This window comes from Phyllobates terribilis, unplaced genomic scaffold (assembly GCF_046119375.1).
Source record: "Phyllobates terribilis strain yellow unplaced genomic scaffold, ASM4611937v1 Scaffold_70__1_contigs__length_7381418, whole genome shotgun sequence".
NCBI classification, from domain to species: Eukaryota; Metazoa; Chordata; class Amphibia; order Anura; family Dendrobatidae; genus Phyllobates; species Phyllobates terribilis.
The window spans coordinates 5,595,001-5,606,741 of NW_027362830.1; the positions used below are offsets into that span (position 1 = coordinate 5,595,001).

At 46.6% G+C, this 11,741-nt stretch overlaps 1 protein-coding gene across 5 annotated transcripts in view; it reads left to right on the forward strand.

Annotated features, from left to right (window-relative positions):
- LOC141194407 (uncharacterized) overlaps window positions 1–11,741 on the forward strand; it is a 34,606-nt gene that overhangs the window by 14,975 nt on the left and 7,890 nt on the right. For all 5 annotated transcript variants that reach the window (XM_073662320.1, XM_073662317.1, XM_073662318.1 and 2 more), the window contains 5 exons: window positions 9,905–10,054; window positions 10,184–10,363; window positions 10,447–10,570; window positions 10,650–10,747; window positions 10,944–11,034. In XM_073662320.1, the coding sequence (XP_073518421.1) occupies window positions 9,977–10,054; window positions 10,184–10,363; window positions 10,447–10,570; window positions 10,650–10,747; window positions 10,944–11,034 (571 nt within the window). In that variant the 5' untranslated portion in view covers window positions 9,905–9,976. The remainder of the gene's footprint in view (window positions 1–9,904; window positions 10,055–10,183; window positions 10,364–10,446; window positions 10,571–10,649; window positions 10,748–10,943; window positions 11,035–11,741) is intronic.

The window sequence follows — 11,741 nt, forward strand, 5'->3', positions numbered from 1 at the left end:
CAAGCAAGGGCATGTGTCATTGGCAGTGTATGTCACATGTCCTTGCCCTATAAGACCAAGCCATTTTCTCACTGCTACAGCTGCGTAGACGGCACCGCTGTTGCTGTGTGCGCTTTACCTTGTTAATTTCAAGCCAATTTTCGCACAAATCTACAGATAGCTTGGGAGTAGGGAATAGTTGTGATTGCAGTCCTTTTAAGGACTAGGTTACAGCATTTCCTACGACTTTTATCAGGCAGGTCTGTGCTCTTAAATAGATAGATTGTGGGAGTAAAGACTAATTGTAATTGCAGTCCTTTTCAGGACTAAGTTACATCAGTTCCTATCAGTTTTTGCCAGGCAGGTCTGTGCCAGTGCTGTGCAAGTTTATTTCACAGCATTTGGCTGAATCTAGCAAAGCTAATCCTTTTTGGCCTATTGCAGAGTGTGTTAGTCAGTGGAGTAGCCTATCTGTGTTGCAAGCTACACCACCTGTGTATAGAATACCAATTTTTTTTATTGCACCTAGTGAAGTAAAATCTTTTGGGCATAGCATCATTCTATTAGTCCATCTATACTGACCTCCATCAGGTTGCAAATTGAATATAATTTTTTTCTGCATCTAGCTCTGAAAAAATATTTGGGCTTCTAGCAGTGTGTGGGACTTTCTCTATTAGTCCATCTATACTGACCTCCATCAGGTTGCAAATTGAATATAATTTTTTTCTGCATCTAACCCAGCCAATAGTTTTGGCCTAATACCACAGTTTGGCCACTCAGCTCTGCTCGGATCCCATCCATTGTTTTTTTGTGCAAACAACTCCAGAGTTGTGAATTAGTTAACCACCAAAATGAGTGGAAAAAGGCCTGCGGCTGGTGGAAAGGGGAATAGGCGTGTTGGGAAGGGGAAAAAAGGTTGTGTCCGTGGGGTAGGTGTTAAAGCAACAGTAACATCTGCAGAAGAAAGACCATCTTCCAGCCAAACTAAAATGTCTACTTCTTTTAGCGGACAATGTGATAAGATCCCTTTCTTAAGGCCACGCCAATCGCTACAAATTCCAGATGAGGCACAAAAACAGCAGGTGCTTCAACGGATATCAAGTGCTCCTTTAAGTGGGCTCTCCTCCACATCAACTTCAACATCACAAATACTCCAGTCCTCAAAGGTGTCACCCCAATCGCACTTGCTTCCTCACAGCTCCCAAATCTCCAGCTGCCCGTCTGAGTATGAGGTAGAACAGATGGTTGAGTCTGCAGAGCTGTTTACTCATACTATAGCCTGGGAATCAGAGGTCGACTCCAGCGCTTCTGTGAATCCAGACGAGGAAATGATCTGCACTGATGCCCAGAATCTTTATGAGTCGGATCCAGGACCAGACGCTGAAGGTTCTGACCATAATGTAGACCCTCATTCCCAAACTGTAAGTCCTGTTGGTGGAGACAATGAGGAAGACGATGATGAGACTCAAATACCTGATTGGAGCGACAACTTTAGTTTTTTGTCAGGGCAGGAACAGGTTGGCTCTGAGGACGACGGGTGTGATAACGCACAGGGTGATGATGATGAGGTTGGAGATCCCACTTACTGTCAACCCACAGTCAGCCAAGAGATGAGGTCAGCAGAGGAGGTGGAGGAGGATGCTAGTGACGACGAGGTCAGGTTGCGCCTTCCTGGACAGAGACGTAGCACTGGAAGCACGTCAACAACTGCATCCTCAAACACAACTCTGCCTCTCACCACAAGTCGTGGTGGCTCTTCAGGTCGCATGGGTGCTAAGCCTTGCATAGCCTGGGCATTTTTTCAGATCGATAAAGATGACCCAACTCGTGTTATCTGTAACATTTGTCAGCAAAAGCTAAGTAGAGGCCAAAAAATACATAGTTTGAGTACTTCATGCATGAACCGGCACATGGACATGAAGCATAAGTTGCAGTGGGAAGCTCACTGTGCTACAATGCGGCCTAGCCGGCCGGGCCAACCACCGTCTGCCATATCTTGTGCATCCGCGGCCTCTTCATCCTCTGTGACTGGGGGGACAGCAGTCACACCTGTTTTGGGGCACAGACCTGCCACCTCTTTACCCGCAACAGCCAGCGTGATTGGCAGGTCATCATTTTCTTTGGAAGTGGTAACACCAGCTGGTGTTCAGCGCTGTCCGACATCGATAGCACCACCTTTGGATCAAGGCAACCTAACATGTCCGCCTGCATCTTCCTCACAGACCGGCAGTTTGCACTGTCCAAGTCTTGCCGTCCCCACGAGTTGTGCGTCAATCCTCTTTATGTCAAAGTTCCTCCACTGCTTCTGCCTCCTCAACCTCCTCTCGGTCCTCCACCTGCACCCAAAGCCTGTCTGGTCATGCCACAAGCTTTCTAACTGTGCAGAAGGGATCCTGCACACCTCCTTACTATGCTGGCAGTAGGGCTCAACGTCATCAGGCGGTTTTTACTTTGAAATGTCTGGGAAATGTGAGTCACACAGCTGAGGAGTTGTGGTCAGCTCTGGAGAACTAATTTCATGAATGGTTGTCTCCACTGGACCTGAAACCAGGGAAGGCCGTGTGCGACAATGTTGCAAACCTGGGTGCGGCCCTTCGCCGGGGCAATGTCACACACGTGCCTTGTATGGCTCACGTGTTGAACCTGGTTGTCCAGCAATTTTTAGCCCACTATCCCGGACTAGATGGCCTTCTGCAGAGGGCACGGTCGCTGTGTGCTCACTTCCGCCGTTCGCATCCCGCAGCTCAGCGACTTACATCTCTAATTGTTGGGCCTGCCACTTCACCGGCTAAAATGCGATGTGCCTACCCGGTGGAATTCAACTCTGCACTTGTTGCAGCGACTGTGGCAGCACCGACAAGCCCTGGTGCAATACGTTCTGACGTATAGCCTGGGACAACGAGATCCAGAGGTGGGGCAAATCACGCTGGAGGAGTGGTCTCAGATCAGGGACCTATGCACCCTTCTGCACAGTTTTAAAAATGGCGACGAAGATGTTTAGTGCTGACGATGCCATTATCAGCATGACTATTCCGGTGATTTACATGCTGGAGCGCATGTTAAACAGAATTCGGAGTCAGGTGGTGGCACAAGAGGAGGTGGAGAAAGTAGAGGAGGAGGAGTTGTATGCGGAAGGGCTAACATCTGCAAGGTCCAGACGGTCGGCAGCACCAAGGCGGCAGGCATGTGAGAGTGGGGGAGATGGTTTTACCAGGGCGCATGGTAGCAGCCAAACTAGTGAGGAAGGTGCAGGAGCCCAGGAAGAAGTGGAGGACGAACTGATGCAAGACTCATCAGATGAGGGAGACCTTGATCACATTTCTGTTGTGCGAGGTTGGGGGGAGAGGACAGAGGAAGGAAGCATGATTGTTACCTTGCCACCAACACAACAGGGACTTGGTGCTCCTGGATGCGCAACACACATGAGTGCCTTCTTGCTGCACTACCTGCAACATGACCCTCGAATTGTGAGAATTAGAAATAATCCTGACTACTGGGTTGCCACACTGTTAGATCCCCGGTACAAAAGTAAATTTGCAGAAATTATTCCTGCCATAGAAAGGGATGCACGCATGCAGGAGTATCAGCAGAGACTGTTGCAGAATCTTACATGTGCTTTTCCACAAAACACCAGTGGTGCACGTAGTGAATCTCACAGTTCCAATTTGCCAACCATGGGACCATCAAGTGTTCAGAACTCAAACCGTAACAGAACCACAGTATCTGCTGGTAACATCAATTTTGCGGAATCATTCCACCACTTTTTTAGCCCACCCTTTGCAAGGCCACAGGAGACAAGAAGTCTGACACATAGTCAACGCCTAGAGACGATGGTACAGGAGTATCTCCAAGTAAACATTGAAGCCATGACTGTGTCACTGGACCCTTGTTCTTTTTGGGCTTCCAATCTGGATAAATGGCTGGAGCTAGCCACTTACGCCTTGGAGATCTTGTCATGCCCCGCAGCCAGCGTTCTGTCTGAACGTGTGTTCAGCGCTGCTGGTGGTGTGCTGACAGATAAGTGCACGCGGCTCTCCACTGATAATGTAGACAGACTCACGTTCATAAAGATGAACAAATCATGGATCCGAAATGACTTTTCTACCCCTGTGTCATCCTGGGGAGAGTAAAAGCTTGATGATTGGTTAAAATCACCTCACCAACCGTTTTAAGCTTTCAAATTACTAATCATGTTTATCTGTATCTTGGCTGGAAAATAATTTGGGCTTTGTAGCAGTGTGCAGCACTGATTCTATTAGGCCATCTATACTAAACTCCACCAGATTTAAAATTAATAATAATTTTTAGCTGCATCTAGCCCGGAAAATTATTTTGGGGCTCCGAGATGCGCAAGACACATAAGTGCCTTCTTGCTGCACTACTTGCAACATGACCCTCATATTGTCAGAATTCGAAGTAATCATGACTACTGGGTTGCCACACTCTTAGATCCCCCAAACTTTTCGATCAACCTTTTCATTTTAATAAAGACCAAAAAAATGGTCATTTTTGAAATTATAAGCATTAGCAGGTTATTAGAAACTGAAATCAAACAGTTTTCAACTCAAAACTTTATTCTAGGTGATGTTACATTTTCACATAGGACCCCTTGTTCGAAAGGAGCTTCTGAACTCTCTCGTCCATTGAATTTGTCAGGTTTTGGATGGTTTCTGCTTCAATTGTTTTACATGAGGACAGAATACCCTCCCAGAGCTGTTGCTTAGATGTGAACTGCCTCCTGCCATCATAGACACTCCTTTTGATGATGCTCCAGAGGTTCTGAATGGGGTAGAGGTCAGGGGAGCATGGGGGTCACACCATAAGTTTGTCCCCTTTTATGCCCATATCAGCCAGAGATGCAGATGTTTTATGTGTAGCATGAGATGGTGCATTATCATGCATAAAAATGATCTTGCTGTGGAATACACGGTTCTTCTTCTTGAACCATGGCAGGAAGTGCTGTTTGAGAAAATCCACATACATTATGGAGTTCATCGTTACCCCTTCTGGGATCCTAAAGGGGCCGACAATCTCTCTCCCCATGATTCCAGCCCAAAACATTACTCCACCTCCTCCTTGTTGGCGCTGTAGCCGTGTTTGCGTGGGGTGTCCATCAACCAGCCATCCTCCACTCCATCCATCTGGACCATCGAGCGCTGCACGGCACTCATCCGTGAACAAAACAGTTTTGAAATCAGTCGGGGGACGTTGGAGGCACCAGCAGCTTCAAAAACTTGTCTGCTGCTATGACAAGGCTTTTTTGCCGCTGCTCTTTTACACTGACGTAATTGCCTGTAGAAAAGAGTCCTCAATTTGCCCTTATCAGCACGCACACGTGTGTACTGTGAATCAGCTACATACTTCTTGATTGCCAAGACACTTCATCCTGATCATCGCACAATGTTGATTGTAGTCATGCCTTGACCTAAACACTCCACAATTTGTTGCTTCTCAGCAGCCGACACATCCTTTTTCTTTCACATTTTGGCAGAAAATGTAGGCTGCTTAATAATGTGAGACAGCCTTCTTAAGTAGTCTTGCCTTTCATTGGACACACCTGCCAAACTAATTAGCACAGGTGTCTGCAATTGCTTACAGTGATATAAAGAGCCCTGACACACATCACCATCAATGAGTTTAACTGACAAACAAACAAATTCTTCCCTTATCACTCCTAAACACTTTTTGCATAATAATTTGGAACACAGTGTACATGTGCTTTTCCACAAAACACCAGTGGTTCACGTAGTGAATCTTACAATTCTAACTTGCCAACCGTGGTCTGTATGGAGTTGTTCAATAAAGGGCCCAAAATTAAGATAACATAGATGGGAGAGGTCTCTATGAATAGGAATTCCTAAGTATTTGATACCCTGTGAGGGCCAGGCAAAGGGAAAGTTGGACTGGATGGAATCCTGTATGGATTTGGGGAGGGAGACATCGAGGGCCTCAGACTTCGCTGCATTGATTTTAAAATTTGACCATGTAACAAAGTGATCTATTTCAGCCATAACAGCATGGATGGATATATGTGATTGAGTGATATATACTAGGACATCATTAGCAAATAGAGAGCACTTGTACTCGGTGCCTCCCACCTCAATCCACCTAATATTGGGGTTATGGCGAATTGATGAGAGCAGGTGCTCCGTCACTAGGATGTATAAGAGAGGGGACAGAGGACATCCCTGCCTTGTCCCATTGGTGATTGTGAAAGGTGATGAAAATGTTCTGATGCACCCCCTGGGCCTTGGGACACCCGGAGCCGGACCCTTTTTGGTGGATGCTGGTGGTTGTAGTCTCCGTGGCGGCGACCCGGTTCCGTGGCTCAGGGCGGTCAAACCAGTGGCGGAACTATTTTTGTGGTTTTGATGTTTAAATGTCCGACTACACCACCCGTGGATTGCGGTCAGAGTGAACCGCCGCTGCAGGGCAGACCGCTGAGGCTGGTGTTGTGGGTGCAGCAGAGCGTAGCATAACTCCCCACGGGAGGAGTATAGCCTCAGGGCAGTGTATGCGGAGGATGGGGGTGATGGTGCAGGGCAGCAGCAGTAACGACACGGAGTCAGTGATGCAGTCCAGGGCCTTTACTCACAGTTCTTATTATCTAGACCACGTCTGCAGGTAACGGCTGCCCACGTCGTACTGTGCTCACCAGGTGAGGGGCTCAGACAACTCCCAGATAACTTTGGAGCGCTTCACAGGACCCCCTTTGTGTGTCCTTTGTCTGGCCTTTCTTACCAACCCTTCTGTCCGGCTGCCTCGGGCCTCCTCTTGGTAAACTTGGCGCCAGTTTCCCTGACCCTATGTGGTGCCTTCCTAGCGGGTGTAGCGAGGGGCTGCGCCACATAAAATGTCACAGCCTCCGGTTTCTAGCTGAGGGTCCTTTCCTGCCTCCACTAGTTTCGGGGACCGGTCTCCCCCTTTGGCCTGACCCCTCCACGCAGGTGGATTCGGGCGTGCGGTGGCGACTCGCCCGTCCGCACCCCTGGGATCCCTTCGTTCCTGGAGCCTTCTCCGCTCCTCTTCCTTCCTTCTCCCTCTTCCAGGCCTGGGCCTCTGTTACTAGGCCCGCCTCCGGAGCAGAGCTCATGCAGAGCCCCTGCTCCCTGCCACTTCTGCTCAGACTTCTCTGCACTGAACTAAGATGGTGCCCACCTTTTATACTCCCTTCTCAATGCACCCAGGAACTGCTTCCTCCCTGCTCCTGCACTACAGGGTTCCCCTTCCTCAGTGTTCCCTCCCCCCACTCCAGCCAGGGACAGGGACTGTCGTGCCCATCTCAGGGGCATATTGGTTGCCCTGCCCCACGGCAATGTGGTGTAATGCATGCAGGTGTTGGGTCCTGATCCACACTCCATCCTTACCTGAGAGTGAGATATCACACCTCTGGGTGAGGTGCAATACCTCTGTAGCAACCGAGCCCTCAGGGTGCTACAGTTCCATTTATCTTCAGCCTAGGTGACGTATTGCGATACAGGGCCGTGATTTTGGCTATAAAAGGGTCCCCTAGACCCCTACCCCAAGCTTTTTAAGAGAATCATATATGGCGTGCCAGGAGACTCTATGGAATGCTTTCTCAGCATCCAACGAGAGTATCTAATTACAAATTTTTAACTGCATCTAGCCCAGGAAATACTTTGTGCCTAGTAGCAGTGTCTGCTAGTCAGCGGATTATCCCGGCTGTTAAGCAAGCTACACCACCTGTAGTTTGGACACTTAATTTTTTCAAAGGAAATGCTTCGGGACCACGGGATACTCAGTGAAGAGCATCAGGAGGCACCCCAAGGCATAGGGGCTGGGACTGGCAGTAGGATGCCTTGTGGTGGACAGCCGAGCTCGATCCTTATAAAAGCTTTTTAACTGCAGCAGCTTTAGTGGACGCTACTGGAGCGGAATTACGCGGATGCTGGCATGAGACTTGCCCTCCAATAGATCCTTGTAAATGGATTTAAAGTGTATTCATTCAAATTAGAGAGACAATTTAAATTAAAAAGCTTAGAGCTGCCTCCACCACAGGGGGGCTCGCTCGACCCACCAGCGGACAGGCACCAGTATTGGGAGAGGGGGGCTGGCCGTCAGGGTTCACCGCGGCTCTGGCACAAATCCGGCGACACGGAGGTGGCACGGGCAGGAGCGGACTGAACGTGTCGGCTTCTCACTTTTTGGATTTTAGAAGGGCATGACATGCCTATATCTGTGTCTCCCCCTCCTTTTACTCCTCCACCTCTTTTCTTTTCGCATGACTATATGTACTTGTCACTTTTCCATGTGTTAGTTGTGTCTTCTGAGCAGTTTGTCAGCTTTTGGACACCTTTGAAGGTGTTTTCTATGTGTTTCTATGTGTTTTTGTTTGCCTGCCATTGGTTTTAACGGTGTTCGAAGGTGTTCGACGAACAGTTCAACGAACAGTTCGGCGAACACACGGGTGTTCGACGAACCGAACTCGAACACTACGGGGGTGGCTCAACACTACTAGTGACAGGTATTTCTTATTGCTAAAACTGAGATTTTTTCAGGTTAAATATTTTTTTAAACAACTCTCCTCAGTGCGATCATACACCATACAAGCCTCTGATTGCTCAGGTGATGCACTGTACTACTGTGGTGCCGTGTATTATCTCTGCCAGTCAGTGTAATACTAACGGCCCCATACACATGAGATAAGTGTTGGCTGAACGGTCATTTGGCAGACTGCTATCTCTCCAGACTCCCCCATACTCAAATATTACAGCTTTCCTGTGGTCTGTATGAGAGAGTCGACTCCTCTAGCGGACGATTATCTACAGGAAAAACAAATGGATTAGCCTCTGAAATTCAGGATGACAGATCCTTCTCTGCTCTGACATCATTTGTCGGGAGGCCCCCAAATACTTTATATAGTCAATCAAACCCCCTGAATCAGTGTTTTCATGCAACTTTAGTCTAATGTGTATGGGAGCGTTAAAATGTAACTTATTGGGTGCTGCCTCTGGCCCGGCCAAATAGACTTTCATACATTGCAGGCCCAGACACCATTAATAGGCATTTAGGTATCAAAGTAACTAGGCAGCCCCATACTATCAAATACTTGGGGGAGGAGGGACATACGGCCGAACTCTGTCACACCTTCTTAGATGCCATATTTGCTTTTGACAGCAGCAAGTGGTTCAACCTCCAGGGTTTTGTTGCAGCCGCACCTGTGATATCCCTGCGGTGTACATCTATGTTCTGGTGCCCAAAAGAGTTGTTTTTTTTAAAAAACAAATTAACTTGTTAAAAAATAACAAAATGTGTCTTGTGCTTTTTCATGTTTTTTTCTTTTTACAAGAATTGTTGGTGCCAATTTTCTTTTGAAACATTTTAATCTCTGCTTTTTTTCTTGTAATATTGGAAAGCCTAAAGCCAAAAATAAACTCCATAAAACATTGTACATGGAGGCCTTGGTATCAAATAATTTCTGTCTGCGATGTTTGTGCAAACAAAAATGCTTTTATAAAAGCCTCAACCTTCTGTGTGTGAATCAGGCATGAGATCTAACGTGATAGAAGATTACACTCCGGGGAAGACGGGAAACATTCATACAGACTGCTAGTGGTGATGATGTAGTCAGTGACAGACTCTGGCCAAATATGTTTCTAGAACAGTAGTAGAAGATTAAGATATCATCCTCATCATGAAGTAGTTTTTTGTCATGTCACGTGTAATGAATATCTCCTGCAGTATTGCTAATGCCGATTCCAATGTTGGTAAAGGAGATGAGAATTAGCGTCATGGAAGATGAGTCTATGAGAAATGTATTCAGCTGGAGACTCTGAGGAAGAAAGAAGAAAACTAAACACTGTAAAATAATAAATCTCCTCATATGTTTCCCCTTATTATCTCCAGTAATTGTATTATTACACAGGATTTTTATGATGTTACATCTGCTCATCTTCTCATTCAGATCCCTACAATATTGGATCCTCTCAGTGAAGATCTTCTATATAAGAGAATTTTCCTAATTGATCCATAAAAGATGGATCTGGACAGAGATAAGATGGCGGAGAGGATATTACACCTCACCCTAGAGATCCTCTTCCGGCTTACTGGAGAGGTGAGAGATTCTGATGACGTCACATTACATCATTCTTATCTATGGGAATAACAGATGGACAGAACTGGAGAGGTGAGGACTCTGGAAATGTCTGTAGTGAGATTTATTAATGTGTCTCTCCATAACCAGGATTACACAGTAATGAAGAAGACCTCTAGTGAGCGCTGTCAGGACCCTGCGTCTGAGGGATGGGGAAGACCCAAGAGCCTAATCACGGGGTCTCCACCTTTTCCAGTGATGCATGAAGACATCAATGACCAGAAGATCCTAGAACTCGCCTATAAGATGATTGAGCTGCTGACTGGAGAGGTGACACTGCTGGGAATGCTGGGACATTATACAGTAACGTTATGGAGGGATCGAGGGGGTGACGGTATCATTGTATGTGTCAGGTTCCTATAAGGTGTCAGGATGTCGCTGTCTATTTCTCCATGGAGGAGTGGGAGTATTTAGAAGGACACAAAGATCTGTACAAAGACATCATGATGGAGGTTCCCCAGCCCCTCACATCACCAGGTAATAGGACTAAATACACACGGCCTATAATTATCTGTATGTAAAGAATGAATTCAGTCCCAATATGTGTTTCCTCCAGATCTATCCAGTAAGAGGACAACACCAGAGAGATGTCCCCGTCTTCTTCTTCCACAGGACTGTAAACAAGAAGATCCCAATGTTCCTCAGGATCATCAGGTAGATGGAGAGAAGATGTCCTGAGATCTCCCCTATGATGTGTAGACGGCTGTGAAGGTCTTGTGCTCAGTCTTGTTTTATCCACCATTAATATGTTTTATACTTGTGTAATGAGAACGTTGGACATGGCAGGATTAGAGCTGATCATAGATGTGACTTCTCCATCTGTCTGTGACTTTTATAATATTTGTTTCAGGGTGAAGATCTGAGCCATATTAATACTACGGAGACATATGTGGGGGGTGATGAGCGGTGTAAGGAGGAGATTCCTACATATGACTCCCCAGGTGAGTAGTAACCACTAAATGCAAAGAAGTCACAGATTCTTCTCAGTCACCGGCTGTGGCTGCTTTATCGGTGGTGTTGTCCGGCCATATCACATTCGTGTGATCACCATTTTGCCTCTAGACCACAACCTTCTTCTCCACCCAAAACTGTTCAAATGAATTTGGGCATTGAACACCCCTTTTCTAGAGAACTTGCAACCTGGAGGATCCACCTACCCCCTGTGATTAGTAGACGCTGACCGTTACCTCCCCACATCTGTAAACTACAAAGCCAAATGACAGCGTACGTAGAAAGTGCTGACAAGTGAGAAAATCACTTGAAGAAAAATATTCTGATGGGCCTGTAAGAGAAAGTAGAGGGTGATGATGCTGTTGGCTTCCTAGGACCCTGATATCTTATTGGATGAATCTACCTTCTCTCCCTTCTGTGCGGCTGAATGTGCTCATATGGTCCCTACAAGACCAGGTCCAGTCTTTCTGGCCAAACTTCACTTTTATGATTGCAAATATTAAATGTGCAGTGAGGGCCAAGTGTGAATTTCTGTACAATAACAACGGAGTTTCCCTTTATCCTGACTTTTTAATTTCTTTTAAAACTGAATAACTTCAAGCAGGATTGGGATAAACTACATAAATAACATTACACCTGTGCCATGATATATCTCTAAGCTGTGCGTGGCTGATGGCTGTAATATACATCTATTCAC